At 56.0% G+C, this 21,699-nt stretch overlaps 1 protein-coding gene across 4 annotated transcripts; it reads left to right on the plus strand.

The window, feature by feature from the left end:
• The first annotated feature begins 4,736 nt into the window (after positions 1-4,736).
• SLC16A1 (solute carrier family 16 member 1) lies at positions 4,737-18,829 on the plus strand. 4 transcript variants are annotated; one of them, XM_027746237.2, is made up of 5 exons: positions 4,737-4,805; positions 13,332-13,589; positions 16,579-16,722; positions 17,176-18,024; positions 18,424-18,829. In XM_027746237.2, the coding sequence occupies exons 2-5, from the start codon at positions 13,373-13,375 to the stop codon at positions 18,705-18,707; spliced, it is 1,494 nt and encodes a 497-aa protein (XP_027602038.1). In that variant the 5' UTR covers positions 4,737-4,805; positions 13,332-13,372; the 3' UTR covers positions 18,708-18,829. The 4 variants fall into 4 exon arrangements, with proteins under 4 accessions (XP_027602038.1, XP_039237873.1, XP_027602037.1 ...); XM_039381939.1 differs by lacking the exon at positions 4,737-4,805 and adding an exon at positions 5,054-5,317; XM_027746236.2 differs by lacking the exon at positions 4,737-4,805 and adding an exon at positions 5,054-5,244.
• The last annotated feature ends 2,870 nt before the right edge of the window (positions 18,830-21,699 follow it).

A 21,699-nucleotide genomic window follows, 5' to 3' on the forward strand; every position in this document is an offset into this window, starting at 1 on the left:
CAGGAACAGTCATTAAAACAGCATGTTCTGGGACAGCAGTGATCCCATGGGAGGGCTGGACACCGTGGGAGGTACACCCCTTGATATGGCCTGACCCGGTCCCCCTGCCTCTTGCCTCAGGGGTCCCCAGCTCTGACAGAAAGCTTTTGGAGAAAGATGATCCCAGCATCTGGTGTATGTAGCAGAACAGGATCTCGCTCTGGTCATACTGGTTTGAGTGACCCCAGCTCCAAGAGGACAGCAGTGTGGCTGGGATGCATTTGGGTGTCCATCCAGCAAGCATCACCTCTGTGTCCCCTTCAGCACAGTGGGCTGTTGCTCCCTAGGGTGAGATTAGCCCCCCCAAGCACAGAACTCAGCCCCTCGTGCCAGAGGAGACACCAGCCCCTTCCCCTGCCTGCGTGGAGGCACTGGCAGCACCGGCTATAGACCCTAAAGGATGAGTTGCCTGATTGAGTGGAGGACTGGCACTGCCAAGACGTGCTTGTCAGGCGGCCAGCACTAGGGAAATGAGGAAGGAGAGCACGGAAAGAACGAGTCATCGCGTCGGGAACATATGGGATGGCAACGTGCAGTGAAGGACAGCAGCCCCCACACTCCTCGAAGAGCGAGTGGAGACCCTCATGAGTCCTCACAGAGCGTTGAATTAGCATTGGAAAGGACATCAAACAGCATCACTTTCCTCTGGCTCCAGGGATGGAGAGGGAGGAGGAACAGAGATACTATTTCTCGTGCCAGATAAGCTCCTTGGCAAAAGGTGACCTGCTAGTGGAGGCTGCAGCATGAGGGGCCCACAAACAGAGCCAGAGAACTCACCCCACAGGATGAGGAAGAGGCGCAGTGCAAAGGACAAGGGAGGATCACAGCGATGTGTGACATCACTTAACATTTGCCAGGTGGTCTCCATGTGTCCCTTAACTCTAGACAAGCTCTCCAAGCACAGGATGCTTCTCCTGGCAGAGAAGAGCAGGTGTGGCAGCTGCCAGGATGTGGCTGGAGCCAGCACACGGCACAGCACGGCCTTCCCTTTCCTAGGCAGGACGCAGCAAAGCCAGGCCAAAGCAGATGCAGCAAGCAAAGCTCTCCGCAGGGCACAGTTACCCTCTTCCCATCTGGAACAGTGAAACCAGATGACCTGCTGTCATGTGCCTCTGACCGCCACCACCCCACACCATCCTCCTCACACCCCTTCCCTGAGAGCTCATGGGGAGGCGGCAGTTCCCTTCAGTCAGAGCTCCTGGGAGAGGCTATGGAAGATTGTCCCCTTTCTGCTGGCCTCACATCCTCTCCTGACCTAAATCACTGTCTGTCTCACCACTCACTGGTCACACTGTGCTGCTACAGCCAATTTTGACAAGGAATTATTTCCACTGCCACTGGGTAACATGTATTGGGCTTTTCATGCTGGTGGATGCAGGCCACAAGTATCAGGATCCGAGGGACTTGGGACCACTTTGGAGAGACACAGCCTTGCTAAGGGATGGTCTGTGTCCCTGGGGAACATGTGTGTGAGCCTGACACAGGCAGGGACAGAGCAGTAACAGGAGCCCAGGCAGGTGAGAGGAAGTGTTGCCCTAATTGAGCATAAAATGACCGCAACCGCAAAGGTTTTCTATGGCATTAGTGGCCATTTTGAGCATCTTGGCAGGCACTTTCTTCCTAAGGCAGATTATTTTCTAAACAATGACAGAGGCTGTTACACCAACACACCCCTGAACAATGTCGTGCTGGCATCATCCCACAGAAGAGAACCTGTGTGTTCCCTGGGGACGGCACTCCGACGCTTTCTCTTCCCCATCCATTGTCACAGGGTTGCTATGACGGGTAAACTCAGAGCTTGGAAGCTCAGTTGAAGTGAAATGTGAATCCAGAAGTTCAGAAAACCTTTTCCCAAAGCTTAGTCAGGAAACTAGGATGGATATCTCAATAGAACAGACTTTCCCAAGAGATTACCAATAATTCCTGGATTAGGACTTATGTTGTTATCTCTCTTATCAAGCAGGACATGTGTGTTCATGACAGATGAGGGCTAGACTTTACACCTGCTAGAGGCATTAATTACAAGAGAAATCAGAGCTAGTGATTATGTTTTGAGATTACTAGAGGTCCTTAGTATTTACAAGGGAACACAGAAAACCTGAACTCGGATTGCTCTGCCAAGGCCTCCCTCTCACTCGGGAGTGAAATGGTTTGGCTGTCCCGGACGTTGAACTTGATTAGTGTCCACAACAAATGCAGAAGCAGGACTGCAAGGCTGCTTAGCGTTGCTTTTCAAGGACAGCTTTGTTGCCCAATATCCTGAAACAATATCCTGTTTTCCTCACAAGAAAAAAATTCCTAATGGGATTAATATCAAATCCGTCTTTTAAAGGAGAAAAAATGCAGCAGCACAGAGCAGGAAGAACTCCTTTCCACTTTCTGTAAGATGGAGAAGCAGCAGGAACTGGAGCAGCAATGCTGTCCTATGGCTTCTAATGTGCCCGTCCAGCCCATCAGTGTTCTGGCAGCTCCCTGCTCACCTGAGCTCTGCCATCCTTGGCCCCTTGTTTTGTGCATTGCTCTAAAAGCCAGACATGCCTGGGGCACTGTACATCAGTGCCAGATGAAGGACACGCTCTCTGGCTTCATTCATCCCAGCGGCGCTGGGTCTCCTCAAAGGAAACTGGAAGCCTCTGTCCCGGCTGGGATCCCCTGCAGCACTTCCCACTGCCTGGCCCCAGCAGAGCAGAGCCCTTGAGCCCAGATAGGATCTTAAAGAACAGCAGAGCCAAGTGGCACTTTGAGTTTGATCCAAAATTGCCCCTTTGAATTATTATTTATCTTGTTGTCTACACAAAACAAAGCGCAGGCCTCTCCCTGCTCAGTCACACAGAAACACACGGATCAAGGGAGCCTCCCACCCACTCGCTCTTTGGGTTACGGTGTCTCGCCTCAGAAGTGGGTGAAGGAGTTGGTTGTAGTGCCTGGTCTTTTATCGAGTGCACCTGGTCCATTCAGTGCCTCGACATGCTCGGAGCACACCCGTGACCGCGCTCCCTGCGATGGAGGGGCAGCGGTTCCTTTGATATGGAAGCGCTCGCATCTCCCTGCAGCTGCTCCGTCTCCATCTGTGGAGTGTCACTGCTTATTCCCTTCTTTCCCTCCCTTGGCTCCCAGCACCACTACACCGCTACACCACTCTTCTTTCGACTCTAAAACAAATTAGAGCATTAGACATGCGACCCAGAAGACAATTAGCGTCATTAGGCAGCAGGAGAGAGCAGCTGGAGAAAAACATTCCCAGGTAACAGTCCGTTTGTGCAGGATTTGGGACACATGGGGAGTGAAAAGCAGTGGTTGCACGGCTGCTACAGGCTGGTTTGCATCCAGAGGGTGAGGAATTCTGCTTGGAATAGGGACACACTTCCAGCAAGGGCCTCTTCCATACACTGAGGCATTGGGCATGCAGGGCCTGGGCCTGTTTTATCCCGGAAAGCCAGATTTTGAGGGGAATGACTAGAGCATCCAGCTTGTCCACATCCCTGGGCACATGGTAGCTTGGGGCACAGGGCTGGATCTGGCAGAAATAATTGTGATCCACCAGAAATGCCTTTCCCCCGGCAGTGCATCCCTGCTTTCATGGGAGTGCAGCTGCCTGTGAGGCCGGTGACAATCAGAAATGTTCTGGTGGATGTCAGGATTTTAATTTTAATGGATTTTTAAGCGCCGATGAGTTTGGATATAGACACTGTGCAGCATTCTGCACCCGAGGGGGTCAAGGGCCCCCAGAAACGGTGCCAGGACCCCCAGGAGCAGGTTCAGGACTCCCAGGAGCAGGGCCAGGGACCCCAGTGGTGGGGCCAGAACCCCCCAAGACCAGGGCCAGGGCCCCCCAAAAGTGGAGCCAGGACCCACAAAAGCACAGCCAGTGACCACAAAAGTGGGGCAAGGAGCCCCAAGAGTGGAGCCAAGGCTCACAAGAGTGGGATCAGGTACCACAGGAACAGGGCCAGGACTCCAGGAGTGGGGCCAGGACCTCTGTGAGCAGGGCCAGGACCCCCTGTAGTGGGGCCAGGACCCCAAAAGCAGGGCCAGTACCCCCTGTAGTGGGGCCAGGACCCCAAAAGCAGGGCCAGGACCCCCGAGAGTGGGGCCAGGACCCCTGGGACTGAATCCAGGGCCCTGGAGACTGGAGCCAGGACTCAAGGAGTGAGGCCAGGACCTCAGTGAGAAGGGCCAGGACCCCGCAGGAGCAGGGCCAGGACCCCCGAGAGTGGGGCCAGGAGCCCCCAGGAGTGGGGCCAGAATCCCTGGAAGCAGAGCCAGGAACCCCTGTAGTGCGGCCAGGTCTCCCGGGAACGAAGCCAGGATCCCTGGGATCAGGGCCAGGACCCCCGGGAGCGGTGAAGCGGCCGGGCCCGGCAGTGGGGGAGCAAGGGGCACCCCTCGTTCCTGACCCCACGCCGAGTCACCCCGTGGGACAAGTTTCAGGGAAGTCCCGCTCTGCCGGTTAAAGTCGCGGCCGCATCCGGCCCGGCCTCCCGGCACACCCGGTCCCGGTCCTCGGTCCCGCCGGCACCGGAGGCCCCGCACGGGCCGGGCCCCGCGTGGCCGGGGCGGTACGTGCCGGGGCTCACGGCCGGGCCCGCCGGTGGCGGGGCCGGGCAGGGGTCGGGGGCGGGGTGGGGGGGCCCGGCGGGGCGCACGTGGCGCGGGGGGGCGGCGCTCGGCGGGGCCCGTCCCGCTCCCGCCCCCGGGGCCCCTCCGCCCCTTATAGCGGCGGGGGCGGGGGCGCCCGCACTCGGCGGCGGTGGCGGCACCCGCAGGTAGGGCCCGGCCGGCCCACGTGGCGCGGCGGGACGGGGACGGGCGGGCGCGGGGTTGGGACCCCCCTCCTCCGGCTGCGGGAACCCCCCCCAGCCCGTGACTCCTGGAGCCTCCCCCGGCTGCTGAAGCGCTCCGGCGGCTCCGCGCTGCCCGGGGCCGGTGAGGGTCCCGCGCCGTTGCCGGGGCTCGCGGCCGCCGCCGTGGCCGTTCGGTTCGCTGGCGGGTCGGTTACACCGCGGCGGTTCTGCCCGCGTTGGATCCGCCGGTCCGGCCCCCCCCCGGCTCCCTCAGACCCCCGGGAGGGGGGGAAGCCGTGTTTTTGTCCCCGCTCCGGGGTGGCCGCGTGGTCCTACACGCGCCCTGCCCCGACCGCCCCCGCTCCTCCTTCAGCGGCAGCAGCGCCCCGGGGATCGGGGATCCCCCCGCGCCCTTCTCCCGGTGACCGGCGGGGCCCGGGCCTGGGGGTGGCTGGTGGTGGCCTTGGGGGTCCTGGGTTGCCCAGCTGCCCTAGGTGGAGTTTCCTTGCCCCAGAGGGGGTTCTCTTGGGCCGGGGAGGGGGGGTCTCTGCCCCGGGGGCTCCTTGTCCCGTTCCCCCCCCCCCCAGCGGGGCTGGGCCCAGCCCCTCAGGCCGCTCCCCGGGCGCCTCCGCGGGACGGTCCCCGCACCATTTGAGGGTGCTCGATAAGCGCTCGGGGTGCAGGGAAGGGGCGATTACTGCATGTGTCTGGCGGCTGATAAAGGCAGGGAAGGCCCGGCAGCCGCGTGGGAACCGTGTCCTGCGGCTGGGGGTGAGTTTAGGGCTCTGGGGTGCCCCCCGTCCCCATGGGGAGCGCTCCCGGAGCCCTCAGCCCCTGGCTGGGCTCCACATCGCTCACACCAGCCCCGGGCGGCTCCTCTGGGCAGGTGCTCGGAGCTGGACCTCGGGCGCTCGAGGCCGGCCGGGTGGTTGATCCGCCCGGGTCCCTCAGCGCCGCGATCCGCTGCTGGGGTTCGCGGGAGGGACTGCGGGGCTCCGGCCCCGGGAAAGGCGCCTTTAACGCCTGTTTCTGCCTTGCTCAGGGAGGAGGAGAAGGAAGCGGTGAGGTCCCGACGGTGCCACACGTGTGTGAGGCGCACACCCGCCCTCAGGTGTGCGGGTGGGCTGTCACTCGGCCGCTGAGGTGTTGCGGTGATCGGCAGCGGGAAGGTCGGACCCTTGGAACTTGGTGGCTGGTGGTCGCTCACACTCGCTCCGTAACGAGGGGCTGTCGAAACGCTCCCCGAGCTGGCACCTACTTGCTCTGGTTGAAGCCCAGTGGCCTCTGGCAGGTGTTTGCTGGCCCCAGAATGAGATGTTTGGGGAGCTGCGTGCGGCTGGGCTCCAGATGTGCTGCTGGGCTGCTTTGCCCGGGGTGGGTGTCCTGGCTCGGGGCAGAGCCCCCAGATGTGTCACAAAAGGATGAGCAGTGCTGGAGGGTTTGGAAGCTGACCTGAGGAAAAGGGATGAGGGTGAACAAGAGGATCAGAAGAAAATTGTGGGTCACTTGTAGCTGCAGGAGGAGAGGTGGGATTTGTGTCCTTCCCTGGGACAGCAAATGTTCTGAACCCTTTCTGCAGGCTCACACCCTGATGTGCGAGAGCGGGCCCTTTGCACCAGGGTTTCTCATGTTCTCTCTCATGTGCTTTAAGTTCCTTCTGAGGAAAAAGATGGATTTTCTTAGTTGCGTCAAAAGAAACCAGGTCTAATGATTCTGTTTTTGTGCCTTTCTGTGAGCCTTAAGCCTTTTTGTGGTGCACAGGCATCCCATTTTCATGCTAAGTGAGGTAATTTAGTGCTGGCTGATTCTCCTGGGTGTTCTTGCTCTGAGATTTCCTTGGCTGTGTCTGGAAGGGAAGGAGCAGGGCTGAGAAATGGGCCGGGGGAGGGAAAAGCTGGGATGTGCTGGGTGTGGAGAAACCCCCTGAGCTCCTGTTTGGTAGCTTTGTGGGAAGGGGCTTTCTCAGTCTTAGATGAATCGCTGGGGTGAGTGATCTTGTAATTACAGGTTTGGCTATTGTATGGCAAACCTCCCTGCCCCAAAGTCGTGGGGGTGCCTGTGCCCATCCTGGCCCCTCTAGGAGGTGTGAAGCCTCCTTCCCTTCCAGGAGGTGTTCCCTACAAAAGGTGTGAATGGTCGCATGTGCTTTCTTTTGGCTCTTACTTTGCACAGTTGGCCTGATGTATCTGGCAGCTAAGGTGGAAAATACCCAGTGACTTTCATGCTGTCATTTTATATCTCCTTTATGAGGAGTTGAAAAGCCGCACGTAGGCTCGGGAGGCGAGGTGCATGTCATTAAGTGCTATAGTGCAAATCTATTGTTGCACTTTTATGGCCTTTCCTATTTCCTTCTCTGGAATCAGCCTGTAACAGTGACTGTAAGAAAGTGGGAGCCTCTCACCGGCTGACTCACTTTCAAGCGTGCCCTTAGAGCCGCTGCAGTGTAGTTGCAGTTGTACTGTAGCCAAAGAAAATCCGTGTGGAGCTGTAGTTAGTTGCTGAAACCACAATCACCCGCATGCTACTGGTGTGACCTCCTCTCCCACCTCCTTGCAGGTGCTGCCTTGGTCCTCAGCGTGAGTATCCCACCTCCATCCTGGTGCTCCCTCATCCCTGGTTTGAGGGCTCAGAGGCAACAATCATGTGGGAGCAAAGCTCAGGCTCCTGCTCTTAGGGGAGAGACAGTTCTGTTTGGACAGTGATAACTGTGACTTTTTGGGGGTTTGCAGCCCCCTGCTCTGCCAAGACACCGGGAGCTGTCCCTGGCTGGCAGTGTGGGTGTCTGATGAAAGAATGCCGGTGCTATTCCGTACCACATTTTTCTCATTCTGAGGATTTCCTGGCGGGCACAGGGTGTTCTGGGAGCGTTCCTGAGCACTGCTGGTGCGGGGAGGATCAGCTCTGTGTCCTGGCAGAGCACGACTCATGCTCGGGGTGGGACTGTGAGACCACATACAGGGGCTGAGCACCTCCTGTCCCCTCCTGAGACTGGGGGACTTGGCTGGCAGCCGGTGCTGTGGGAATCCTTTTCTCTAGGAATATGGGCACAGTTAGAGAAGGGGATCTGCGTGCTGTGCCTGGAGCTGAAGCCAATGTGAGCCCAGAGGACAGGCAAGAGCTGCTGCACATAATGTTCTTGTAACCAGCCTGGCCACAGGGTTTTGGGTCAGAGTGCTCTGGGAGAGCTGTGGCCACAGCCAGGCTCTGGTGTAGAAATAAGCTAGGCTTTCGACTTGGGCTTGTTGGTAGCTTGCTTAAGCTTGACTTCATGCTGGAGTAAGGTGCTTGGTCCTTGCTCAGGCAAGCTGAGCCCAACTGCTGCTAACAACCAGGCATGGCATCCCTGGATGGGAGCTCCTCTGGTGGGCAGAAATAGCTGCTCACTCGATCTGGTTGGTTGTTTTTCCCCAAAGCTGCTGATAAACCATCCCAAAATCTCACTTTGCAGGGCAGCTCACAGCCTTTCACAGCCTATGCTACTCTGGGGAGCATTTTGGAGGTCAGAAGGCTGTGTTTGCTGAAGAGAACCGTGGTGAGTGTCCAGGAAGGTCCATGGCAGGTGTCCAGGGAAGGTCCATGGTCCTGCCCGGCAGGGTGAGCAAGATGATCTGTGTCTCTGCAGGCCAGGGCTCGTGCTGGCGGTGGAGCTGGAGGAGGGCAGCTGCCAATGCCGTGCCCCGTGGCGTCTGTCTGTCTGTCTGCGTGTTGGGCCGGCAGACCAGGGCACGTCTGGGGGTGCACTGACCGTCCCTGGTGGGGAGAGACACTGAGCGGGCCCGGCTGCTTCTGGCCTAAACCTTGAGCCTGCCCATGCGGGCAGCCGGCCTCGAGCAAGCCCTGCCCGTGCTGCTGACCTCACCTCACCCCGGCAGCGAGGGCTGGGGCTGAGCGGGGCCTCAATCGACCATTGTCTTGGTGCAGAGCCCTTGGAAGCGCCGGGGAGTCACGTAGGCCATGTGCTGCCAGGTTAAACCCCGGCTGTGGGGGCTCGCTGGAATTACAGCTCTGCGCTTAATGCCCTAAACCCGCTTAAAACCGGTGAAAGTGGTGTCTCATTAGCTCCTGACAATCTTGATTTTGTCTTGTTTCTGGCCATAAAAGGGCCAAATTTGAAGCTATAAAGTGTTATTGGCTGTGGACACCTTCATTTCCCCAGCATGAGATCTCAGTTTAGTTTCAGGGACCAGAAAGGGATGCCGGGAGTCTGCCAGCTCCCAGCGTTGGACAAATGTCCCATGGGATGTTTATGGCCCTGTGCTGAGCACTGGAAGAGCCTGTTGTGGTGAGCCGGGCTTGGGAGGTTCTGCTGGGAGGGGTAGATGTGTGTCAGGCTCTCCTTTGGCTTGTGCTTTGGGATGGGGCTGGTAGGAACAGGCTCCTGGGGACCAGTGTCCCCCTCTCTGCTGGGGGCTTGAGGGAGGAGTACCCCCAGGGAGTGGGATCTGTGCTGCTGGTGAGGGGCAGCTTTGTGCCCATCCTGCCTTGTTTCAGTGTTGGCATTCCCAGGCCAAAGGCAGGGGCCAGCTGACAAAGGCACAAGGAACCCAAATGGCCGCTGTATAGCTGGGACATCCCTGGACTTCTTTTTGCCGTGGAGATCTCTCTCCAGACATTGCTACGTCCTGCTCTGGAGCTGGGAGAGCGCAGAGGAGCAGAAGGCAGGGAGCAGAGAGAGCAGGGCTGGGATGAGTCACTGTGGACTTCACACCTACCAAGGTGTGCCGGGTGAGCTTCTGCCGGCAGTGGCACAAACCTGCGTGGATGTTGGGATAGGGGTGGGCTGTGGGAGCAGGAGCTGGGGCTCCCTGGCTGCCCTGCTCCATGGGAGCAGGAGCTGGGGCTCCCTGGCTGCCCTGCTCCAGGTCCCAGGCACTCTGAGCATGGGAAAGGCTTTGTGAGTTTACACAGCAGCAGATGCCATGAGTGTATGCCCCGAGCAGGGAAGCTTTGAGCTGGAGGGATGTGCGAGCAGAGGCAGAGGTGTGTTGTCCTCAGGCACAGCCCCTCCGTGGGTGGGGGATGTCCTTCTTCCTCTGACCCCAAAAAGGAGTGGTGTGAGGTCACTTTCATAAAGGCTTTGCCCCAGAAATACTTTGCAGCATTTGCAGTGCTTTATAAATGTGAGCCTCTGTCTTTCTGTGCTGGAGTCCTGCCAATCCAGGCTTTGAAAAGCGCAGCAATTTGCTGCATTATGTAACTAAAAAGTCTTGAAATCATCCTGTTCCAGGCCCCTTTGGAGAAGGGATAACAGTGCCTGTGCGTGGGACCTCGGAGATGGAAGGGCTTTAGTCTCCTGTAGGATCTGTTTCGAGGTGATACCGTCCTCATTGCCTCCATTCCTGCTCCCGATATCGCTGTGCAGAGGAGGGTGGCTGTAGGCTACCCATTCCTGTGGATTAGTCAGGACTTCAGCAGGGAGCAGATGTGATACTCACACTCATTACTCGGTCTCATCAGTCTTAATTACTGCAAATACGGTTATTTTATTTCCTAATAGGGCAAACTGTAGCTGGCTGCCTGGCAGCTGTGAATTTGGTTTCCAAACACGTCTTACACGTTGCAGCTCTTCCAAAACAGAGCTGGAAATGTCATAACTATGTTCTGAGTGTTTTTTTTTTTTTTTTTCCTTTTTGCAAAGGGGAGGAATCTTTCCAATTAGGCTGCCTGCCTTACATGTGCTTTGTTTTCTTTTTCCCTCGCTCCTTTGAAACTATTTCTGTGTGGAGGCAAGGAGGAAATCAGCAAGAAGCCTTAATGCGGTTGAGAATGAGCTTTCTAAAACTGGTTTTTCTTAATAAGGATTTTCAATGAGTCAGGGAAAAGTGTTGTGGCATGCAGAACTCCCCATGTAAACCCTCTGGCGTCAGGCTTTGGGAATCTTGCTTCATGGTCTCAAAACCTTGTTCAGCTGAAGGTTTTTCATTGTGCCTCAGCAATGCAAGAGAGGTCATGTCTAACCCGCCAGAGGCCTTTTATTTTACAGAGAGATGCCACCTCAGCACCCACAGGAGGAGGAATGCTGCTTGCAGGGGAAGAACAAATAGGTGAACCAAGCCACAGTCATTCCTGAGCAGTTGAGCTCCTCGGGAGCAGTGGTAGAATGAAACCAGTGTATGTGTCTCAGGAGCAAAAGGGAAAAATCCCCAACACCTCATCTGCACCCCGCCAGCCTTTGCCTTGGATGGCTTTTATTGCCTGTAGTTTTAATTAGTGCTCACAAGTAGATTGTATTCCGTGCTGGGAGTTTTTATAGCCAACACCTGGTAGTTTCAGCTTTTAAAAAAATGTTTTGGATAAATCAGTGTGGTTAGATGAGGCTTTAAGGTTCACTGAAGGCCATGAAAGCTCAATGTGACTCAAAGCAAGAGGTGGTGGGAACTCCAGTGTGGGGAGGGGATGTTCAGCAATTCCTGGTGCTCATGGTGGGTGGACTGCTCCATGTCCGGAGAGGCCAGAGTGCATCAGGAGCCTCTGGCACTTCCCTCCCTGACTGCTGGTGCCAGGTGGGTGCCCACAGATGTGTTGGCCCAAGGATCTGCCTGCAGCCAGATCCCAATGTGGGTCAAGCTATCCCTGAGAGTCCCAGAGAGGAAATCAGAGGAAAAAGTCTGTGGCTCCCGGGCATAGTTCAGCTGTGGACGTGCCAGGGGCAGCGTCTTGTCAATGATTCCTTTGTTGGAGCGGCGGGTGGCTCGGAGCTGCTCGTGATGGTCATGTGTCACACTGGCCAGGATGCAGGAAAATACCCTGCCAGCGAGAAACCAGTGTCTGGGTCAGGCTAAACCAGTCTTAGCAGCTTATGGAATCCGGCCTCCCGTGCTTTGCTTCCTCTCGCCTCGCGTGGGTCCTCCGGGGCATCACCTGAGCACGGCCAGGTGTCGGGTGGCTCTGGCAAACCCGGTGCTGTATCAGGTAACTGCTGCTGGTGCCTCCGGTGCCAGGTGGGAGCGGGGTCTCCCCGTGGCTCTGGGCTGTGCTTTGGGTGGGACACCCTGATCCCGGCCTTGGATGTGTGTCGGAGTTACATGGAGCGAGTGAGAAGGCAGGCGCCCGCAGTGCTGTGGTGTGTGCCATGGGGACGTGCCAGGTAGATGCTGGCATGTCAACAGCCATGGATGAGGATGAGATGGTAATCGCCGCGAGCTGGGGCGGATTCGTGCTATAAATAGGAGGCTGCACCTCTCAGAGCCAGCACCACGCTGCTTTGAAGTTGTCGCTGTGCCTGGTGTGACCCGACGAGCTCTGGAAAAGGCTCTCTGGCTCCAAGGTGGCTTTTTCTCAGCAGCAAGCTGCAGAGTGAGGGGTGGGCTCTGGTGAAGGAGCCCAGTGTCCCCTCCTTGGCTGATGGTGCTTAATAGGGGCAGGGTGATCTCTGGCTGGGGAGGGCCGTGGTGCATCAGAAAGTGTCTTCTAAAACCCCTGGGGGTACACAGGAGTTCTGGGGTTGGTAGCAATTCCTGTTGCTTTGCATGTTGTGACCCACGTTTGTGAGCAGCTGCCCTGGTTGTGGTTCCTCCCAGGATGGCTCATGCTGCTCTGCTGGAGCAGCCTTGGTTTGGAGGAGCTGTGCCTCCGGGGTGTGATCCAGCTGTGCAGCAGCTGCAGCGTGGGCCTGTTTATGAGCAGCCCGACCCTGCTGGCCTCTGGATCGCTCCCAATCAGCCTCTCCCTGCTCAGCCTCTCCAAGGGGATTCCACACTTCAGCAAGCCTGTGTGACATTTCCCCATTTATTTTGTTCTGTAATCCCTTCTGGTTTCATCTTTTTAGGTGAATTGTTTTTTACGCTTTGGTGTTTTGTGAAACCCACCTTTCAGTTGGGGAGAGGGGTTTGGATGCAGCTGGGTCAGGAGATGCCCTTGCAGGGCCAAGTCCCCTGGGAATCGGGCTCTGCTGGGGCTGCTCCCTGTGGATCCACCTCCCCCTTCCCTGGCAGCATACAGGAGCCTTCCCTGGTCACTGCTCAGGCTAAGTTTAGCTGCAGGCCCTGACCTTTAGGGGTGATGGGTGTGCTGTGACACCTGACTGCTCTTTAGCAGTCCTGGCCCATGTGTGGGGACTTATTTCAGTCACTGTGCCTGCAGTCGATAACCTGGGTGTGCTGCTCCTGCTCCAGGTGGCCTAGGGCTTCCTGGGATATTGAAGTGCTGAGGTTTCCTGGAGATGCTGTGGGGGCTCTGCTCACGCAGATGAGCCCTGGCTGCTGCTGTCCCAGACACTGCCTGACCTTTCCAGTGTAGGTCAGGGTGTCATATCTTAGATTTGACCCTTACAAATACATACTATCCAGGGCTCTTAAAGGCCAGCTGCAATCCGAGTGTGTGTTTTGGGGTGGCCCAGTGTGCTGGTGCCCCTCAAGTGCTCCCAACCCTCAGATCAGCTCTCCTGGAGGTGGTGGGGGCACTGGTGCTGTGCCAGCCTTGGGAGCAGGGCTCGAGCTGTGCAGTTGCGTGCCAGGAGCAGGGATGCAGCGTCTGCTCTCATCTGAGGCAACACTTTGTCCCTTGCAGATCTTTGAACCCCAACTGAGTCGTCACCAACTTGGTTCAAGATGCCACCGCCCGTCGGAGGCCCCGTGGGATACACCCCTCCTGAAGGAGGATGGGGATGGGCCGTGGTCGTCGGAGCCTTCATCTCCATTGGATTTTCCTATGCCTTCCCCAAGTCCATCACCGTGTTCTTCAAAGAGATTGAGGTCATCTTCAATGCATCCAGCAGCAAAGTCTCCTGGATCTCGTCCATCATGCTGGCTGTTATGTATGCAGGAGGTAAGCGGGAGCAGTGCTTGTGCCCCTGTGTCACAGCACAGGATGCTGCTCTGCTGCTGGGGCTGGTGATGCCCACCTGGCCATAGTGAAACAACCAAAAACTTTGCTAAAAGTTGGAATTCTCTCCTTATGTGAGAGCAAAACCTCCCTTAATGAGTTTTCTTGAAAGAAGTTGCTCAGAAAGTTCTATTTAGTGCCCAGAATGCAAAAACCGGGTTAATCTGTCCTCCTCTGCAAAGCCGTAAGTAAAATCTTTCCGGGGAATTATGACTTGTGTAATTCTGCCCTTGTCCTTGTTACAGTGGGCTATGGGCTCTGTGTCTGCTCCCAGCACCCTCCTGAAGGCCAGGGAGCTGCTGTGCCATGTGTGGGAACCTCACTCCCAGGGGCACTTTTCTTTTAGATAAGACATTGATTTTTTATTATTATTATTATTATTATTATTATTTTTAAATTCAGTGTACAGTGGGTCTGTCTAGGGATTTGTCCCCATTTTCTGGTGAGCTCAGCTGTACTTGGAGTGCACTGAAGCCTCGTGCTGCCTTTTCCTCCTTGCTGGTGCCGAGCAGTGTCACGAGCAGCTTGTGCTGTTTGAGGATGGCAACGTGCACTGGAAGTACAGAGACATGAGCAGAATAAGGCAAACCCACTTAAACTGAAGCAGCTCCCCTCCCCTGCCCTTCAGCAACTGCCTTTTGAAGGCTTTTAATCCCCCAGCCGTGTGCTTTATGCTTGTCTTTAATGGGTGAGGAGCAAGCAGGGCGCTCCTGGTCTCCAGACCCCGGGGTCTTGTACCCGCCTGCAAACACGGCCTTGTGCTGGGCTGAAAGAAGCTCTTACTGGGAGCCTGCTGTTGTGGCCACTTCAGAGGCAAATGGGAGCTTGTCCTGCTGCCATCCCCAGCTGGCGAGGTGCCCGCGGCCTCGCTGCGTTTGTGCATCCAAAGGAGCTGACGTCAGCTCCCGGCTGAGCACGAGGCTTTTCCTTTGGAGGGAACAGGCTCTGCTTTGTCCTCGCTCAGCCAGCGAAGCGACCAGCACATTTCCCTGCTCCGATGTTATAACAAGCTTGTAAACCGTGTAACTGCCTTAATGAGACCCAATCTGGGCCATTCCTCCTCTCCTAATAGCTCAGAGCTGGTTCCTCTGGGTGCCCTGAGGGCAGCACCGGTTGGAGCTGCCTGGCAGCAGGGGTGAGAGCTGCCTCCTCCAGCCCTGGGGTCATGGTTGTCCCCCTGTCCCCCTCTGTGCACACTGTCACTGTCTTTCCTGCCCCCATTGATCTGTTGCCATTAAATTCCAAGAACTGCTGGTCTTGAACCACTTGCTTATAAGCTGGTGCCAGGGATGCTAAAAGTACCCCAGACTTGCCCAAGTGCTTTTTTTTCACCCAGAGGGTGGTTGGGCACTGAACAGGCTCCCCAGGGCAGTGGTCACGGCCCCAAGCCTGACAAAACTCATGGAGCCTTTGGACAACACTCAGGCACATGTTGGGATTTTTGGGGTCTTCCTGAGTGGGGCCAGGAGCTGGACTTCAGTGATCCTTGCTGATCCTTTCCAACTCAGGATTTTCTGTGATTCATCCCCCAGCTGCTGGAGCACAGGAACATCCTCCTGCCCCACTTGTTCCTGCCTGAACCCAGACTCTTTGCAGGGTCTGAATTGCACTGGAGCAATAGGACACCTGGCACTACCCAGCTGGGTAGTTTCCTGCTGGCTGTCCTTGGATCCTGCTGCTCCCTGGCTGGATTTACTGGAGGGGAGGCCATGGGTGCTGTTAGACTCTGTCCAGGGGCATCATGTTTCTGAGTTCAAGGTCCAGTGCTGAGCAAAGTGCTGAATGCTCTGTGGGGAAGCCTGTGGGATTTGGGGTGGTGTGGCACCTCCTGGGTGCTGCTGCTCCCTCTCACGAGACCAGGGCCATGACCCATTCCCATGGGACCACATTGGATGCTGTGGGGCTGGGGGCAGCCTCTGCAGCTCCAAGGCCTCTGTAACCTTCTCCAGGCTGTGTTTAAACTGGGCAAAAAGGTCAAGTAGCATCTGAGGATCCATGAACAACATGTTGACAACCTCTCTGTCTGTTAATGGCAAAGCGGGGTCTGTTAATATTCACTGGATGAACATCCAGTCTATTTAAATACCTTTTAGTGTCTGTAGAGCATGCTTGGCATTATCTAATCACTGTTTGCTTTGGATTAAAGCTCCTGATAGTGAAGCACTTGAAAGGGCAATTGGGTCCTGTTTGCCTTAGGGGTAGCAGTGAAAACAGAAGCACCCCTTCTCCTGGGGCAGTGCTGTTCCTCCTGTAAGCCCTGGGAGCTTCACTTGTGCCCACAGAAGATGCTTCCTCACAACTTTGTCTGGTCTTGGTAAGAAACCTCTGGCTGGAGATGAGCAGTTGCTGTGCAGTTGCTTTGCTGCTGAGACCCCAGCCTGTGGCGGGTAGGTGGCTGCAGGCAAGGCAGAGGCCACAGCATGGGGCAGGTGGCTTCACCCTGTCCCAAACCCCTGTTTTTGGGGGCAGCTGGTGCCTAAGTAGCTCCTGTTTCAGCCCACAGAAGGCAACTTCCTCAGAGAAATCAAAGTTTTCTGTGGTCTAACCAATTCCTACTCTTGTGGTGGTTTAGATTAGATATTAGGAAGAAATTCTTCCCTGTGCACAGGTTACCCAGAGAAGCTGTGGGTACCCCGTCCCTGGAAGTGTTCAAGGCCAGGTTGGACAGGGCTTGGAGCAACCTGTGGAAGGTGCCCCTGCCCATGGCAGGAAGTTGGAATTAGATGATCTTTAAGATCCCTTCCAACCCAAACCATTTGGTGATTCTCTTATCTCCTCCTGCCCTTACCCCAGTTCCCTCCCTGGGTGAAGCATCACTGTGTGAACGCTGGAACCTTCTGGCAGCAGAGCTGCAGTGTACCTGTGTGTGTGTGTATGTCCTGTCTTTCATGCAAAGATAACTCACCTCGGGTGCATTTCCTTTGTCCCCCAGGTCCCATCAGCAGCATCCTGGTGAACAAGTACGGCAGCAGGCCCATCATGATCGCGGGCGGGTGCCTCTCGGGCTGCGGGCTGATCGCAGCCTCCTTCTGCAACACGGTGGAGGAGCTCTACTTCTGTGTTGGGGTCATAGGGGGTAAGTGATGGCTCTGCCCCAGCAGAGCAGCGACAGGAGCGTCTTAAACCCAGTGATAATTAAGGAATGTGTATAAACTGGCATAAATTCTGATTTCTGTCGCTGCCTGGTACCTCCCCAGCCAGCAACAGGGGCTCACTGCTGCTTGTGCAGTTGGGAAGTTGGTGGTCAGGCACTGGAACAGACTCTCCAGGGCAGTGGTGGAGTCTCCATCCCTGGAAGTGTTTAAGAAGCATGTAGATGTGGCACTGGGGACATGGCTTAGTGGTGGACCTGGTAGTGCTGGGTTAATGGTTGGATTCAGTGATCTTACAAGTCTTTTCCGACCTTAATGATTCCATGATTCTAAGTTGGAAATGGAGCTGTGAAACCCCCACAACTGAAACCCCGCTTGTCCCACCAGCCCTTCTGTGGCTCAGTGCCTGAGTCCTGAGCCCCACATTTCTCTTGCAGGCCTTGGACTCGCCTTCAACTTGAACCCAGCCTTAACCATGATCGGCAAGTACTTCTTCAAGAAGCGTCCACTGGCCAACGGGCTGGCGATGGCAGGAAGCCCTGTCTTCCTCTCCACCCTGGCACCTGTCAACCAGATGTTCTTTGGCATATTTGGCTGGCGTGGCAGCTTCCTCATCCTCGGTGGCCTCCTGCTGAACTGCTGTGTGGCCGGATCCCTGATGAGGCCCATAGGTCCCAAGCCGGATCAGAGTAAGGAGGCGCAGCAGGAGGCTGGGAAGGCAGGGAAAAAGGATGATGGTGACACCAGCACAGACCTCATCGATGGCAAGAGCAAGAAAGAGAAGAGCTCGTTCTTCCAGACAATCAACAAGTTCTTGGACCTGTCTCTATTCACACACAGGGGCTTCCTGCTCTATCTGTCAGGCAATGTGATCATGTTCTTTGGGCTGTTCGCTCCCTTGGTCTTCCTCAGCAATTATGCAAAGAGCAAGAAGATCCCTAGTGAGTCTGCAGCCTTCCTGCTCTCCATCCTGGCCTTCGTGGACATGGTGGCTAGACCTTCCATGGGACTGGTGGCAAACACCAAGTGGATCAGACCTCGCGTCCAGTATTTCTTCGCCATCTCTGTGATTTACAACGGGGTTTGCCACCTCTTGGTCCCCATGTCCACCACCTATGCTGGCTTCTGCATTTATGCTGGATTCTTTGGCTTTGCCTTTGGCTGGCTGAGCTCGATCCTGTTTGAGACCCTGATGGACCTGGTGGGAGCTCAGCGGTTCTCCAGCGCCGTCGGCCTGGTGACCATCGTGGAGTGCTGCCCTGTGCTTCTGGGACCCCCTGTGCTAGGTAAGGGGGACTCACTTGAGGACGTGGTTTAGTGGTGACCACTGTGGTGGTGCTGGGTTGATGGCTGGACTTAATCTTAAAGGTCTCTTCCAACCTTAACGGCTCCATGACTCTGGCTGTCCTGCCTGGCCTTGCTGAGCCATGGCGAGTCCCCCTGAGCAATGGGCAGCCCTTGGCACTGGGGCAGGGGTGAGGAGACCACCCCGGCATCTGAGAGATGGCTGAGGAAGTGGGGGCTGAGCCCCTGGCATGGGGTGGGGGAGCAGGGAATAAAGGAATGCGGGAGAGGTCCTTGCCTGAAGGTGCGGGTGATGGGTTTGGGCTGCTCTTGGCAACATAACCCAAGAGCTGCTCCGGGTTGTGGGGATCTCGCTAAGCTGTCCCCTCTCTGTCCCTCAGGGAGGCTCAATGACATGTATGGTGACTACAAGTACACGTACTGGGCCTGTGGGGTCGTCCTCATCATTGCTGGGATCTACCTCTTCATTGGGATGGGCATCAACTACCGTCTGGTGGCAAAGGAGCAGAAGGCGGAGAAGGCGAAGAAGGAAGGGAAGGAGGAGGAGACCAACGTGGACGAGCCCGAGAAGCCGAAAGAGGCGAACAACGACGTGGCCTCCTCGGCCCCCTCTCCTCAGAAGAGCTCTGAGGATGTTGTCAAAGAGGAGGAGAGCCGCATGTGAGGGACCGGTCTCAATCCCGGAGTGTCGGGGAAGCGCTGCTGCCCTGGCGGGGCGGCCGGGGCACAGCTCTGCTGGCGCTGGGCGGCCGTGAGAAGTGTTTAAACCAGGTGTTCATTTTTAAACGGGCTCTGAGTTGTCTTTCCATCTGTGTTCAACAAAGGTAACAGGCCTACACATGCAGTATCCTCGTGTGTCAGGGGCAGGGGGGGTGTTTTATAGTCTTGGCTTTTTAACAGTAACATGAATGTACTAATATGTGCCTTACAGTCTCCATATCTAGTCAAATCTGGATGAGCCTTAACTCTAAACTGTGCTTTAGCTCTGTATTCTGCTTGGGGTTGGGGAGGGTGGGGGGGGTGTATGCGTGTGTTTTGGGGAGTTTTGTTGTTAAAAAGCCATAAAAAGCAGGATACTGGATTTGTTGGAGCACGATGAGCTTCAGGGCCAGCCCTGGATGAATACTGCTTCACACGCTTCTTACCGCAGGCCCTCTGCAGGGGGGGAGAGCCGGGCACGGGGCAAGGTGCTCCTCGACCCCCGTGCCCGGTGCCTCCTGGCTCTGTAGGTGGTCTTTAGGTATGTTTTGAAAACACTTTTTAGCTACTGTAGTTCTTTAAAGTCCTTGTTTTTGTAGCTGTTCTCTCATGGGATATTCAGGTTCAAGAAGGACGGCTGCGGTTCTTGCTGAGCAGCGTTACCCGCTCCGGGGCCGTGGCAGCCTGGGTGTGCCCCAGCCTTCCTTGGGCAGGGCTGGAGTCTCCCCTGCCTCCCCACTCTGCCCTGATGGTGCCTCTTTTCAGCCCTGTGCTGGGTGATGTGAAATGGGGGGCTCAGTTTGGGGTGCTGGCATTGATCCCGCTGCAGGTCTGTGCTGCCCTGTCCCTCCATGGGGTGGGTTTCCACCAGAGCATCCCACCCACACGAGTGTTTTGGGTGCCTGACCCTGGGCAGAGTGGTGGGGCACGTGGAGATGGTACATCCCTGAGACTTTCTGCTTTTGCTCTTTTACCTGTTAGAAAAACCTCTTTTACTTGCTTCTGTTCAACTGAGATCTTCAGGCGGTGGATGCCGAACCTCTCACATCTAGGACACGGAAGGGGGAGGAAAGAATTTGTATGTATTTATTTTTTATTTTTTAGTGTTGGAAAATATCTCAATGTACGTGGAGCAGGTTAATGGCTCTCAAGTTCTAGTACATGTTGATCAGAATTCATGTTAAGAGGCTGAGTTTTTTCAAATAAACTTGTTTTTTTTTTTTTTTTTTTACAATTTACCCATCAAATGTTGAACTTCTTTCTTAGAATCGTACTTCTAAGAATCATACAAATTGTGCCAGACAATTTGTAGATTTAGGGTCAGTTTTGGGGAGAGGGGAGTGGGGCTGTGGCAGGGCAGATGCTCTTGCTCTCTGTGCTGTCTCCCTCGGAGCTGAGTGGGACCACGGCTGTATGGGAGCTGAAACCAAAAGAGGGGTTAAATGAAGGTGGTCCTGAGGGAGCTGTCCTGGGGTCTCTGGACCCCTGGTAGGGTCAGGCCCTCCACTGCAGCCACTCTCCTTATGCTCCCTTGGCTGCAAGGCCACTTTGGGCCTTGCTCTGGTCTAAATCTCACAGAAAGGAGGCTGGGTTGGGTTTTTCAGAGTAACTTTATAAAGCCAATGGATTACTTTGTACAAGAGGATGTGGTACAGTGCTGAACTGTGATACTGTAAAGCCAAGTAACTGTATTTCCAGAGCTGGTGTGTCTGCTGGACCACAGGGATGGGCTCACATCACAATAACCCACCCCTGGGGAGCTGCCCCTGTTCTCCTAAGTTTTGCAGGTACAGGCAGGTGTGTGGGGTGGGTCTCCAGTAGGGTAAAAATCTCCCAGTCAAGCAGGGGCTGCGGGAGGGGCTGGGATGTAGCCTGAGCTCCTCTGCCAGGTGTGTGGCTGATGCTCTGCTGGTCCCCACCCCTCCTGAGCAGGGGGGGTCCTGTCTGGGCTGTGGTACCACTGCAGCTGACATGGGTGTTACCATAGCCAGCACTGCTGGGAGAGGCTCACAGAGCCAGGGCAGGGAGCCAACCCTGCTGCTAAGGAAAAAAGTGTTTAAATAATTTCCTGCTGCTTGGACGTGGCTGGCCTGGAACACTTCAGTAGTAAATCCCAGTTGTTTTCTAAGGGTGGCCTCCATGCCCTGTCTGGAGCTGGGTGCTAGCCCTGTCCTGGTTCCAGGATCTCCTGTGGGACTGCTCCTGGGATCCAACACTCTGGAAGTGCAGGTGAGGGAGGAAGGTGTGTGTGGGGTCAGGAGGAGAAGCTCTTGCCCTGTATTAGGCCATAAACTCAACTGAGAGTTTATGGCAGTTTATAAACTCTCAACTGAGAGTTAATAAACTGCCCCCCTGATTGGGGCAGAGCACAGTCCTTGCTGTGCCATGGCAGGGCTGACACCACCCCAGGGCATGGACTCTGCCCTGGGCCAGCCTCTCCCACTGGGCAGGGGCTGTCCCTGTTCCTCCTGGCTCAGCTCACAGGAGCAGCAGGGCTATATTTAGTCACGTTATTTCTGTGAGCGGAGGTATCTCCAGTGCTGGGAAGTACAGGAGCTGGGCTCCCAGAGCCTCTCACTGTTGCCTCTACCCATAAACCAAGAGCTAAAATTAGGCACAGGGCTCAGTGTGTCGGGTGGGAGCCCTGACTTTCCCTGTGGTGATGAGTGAGTGGGCAGTGGATGCTCAAACCAGCCCTTTGTGCAGCCTGTGTCCCAGGAATGCCCTGGAGGCTGAACCCACGGCACTGCTTAACCGGAGCACACTGGGATCTGCTGGGATGATCCCTCTCCAAAGGACCACAGGACACCCATGGGGACGTGTGAGTGCTTCCCTGCTCCCCAGGCCGGGAGGTGTGAGCAGTGGGAGCATCGCTGGCCAGCTCCCCCCTCGTTCTTCCCCAGGTTTCCTCTGCGGGACCGGCCGCGCCGCCTTCCTTCCTCCGGGGGCAGCAAAAT

This window comes from Pipra filicauda, unplaced genomic scaffold (assembly GCF_003945595.2).
Source record: "Pipra filicauda isolate LSUMZ 115617 unplaced genomic scaffold, ASM394559v2 scaffold249_size1133689_pilon, whole genome shotgun sequence".
Classification (NCBI taxonomy): Eukaryota; Metazoa; Chordata; class Aves; order Passeriformes; family Pipridae; genus Pipra; species Pipra filicauda.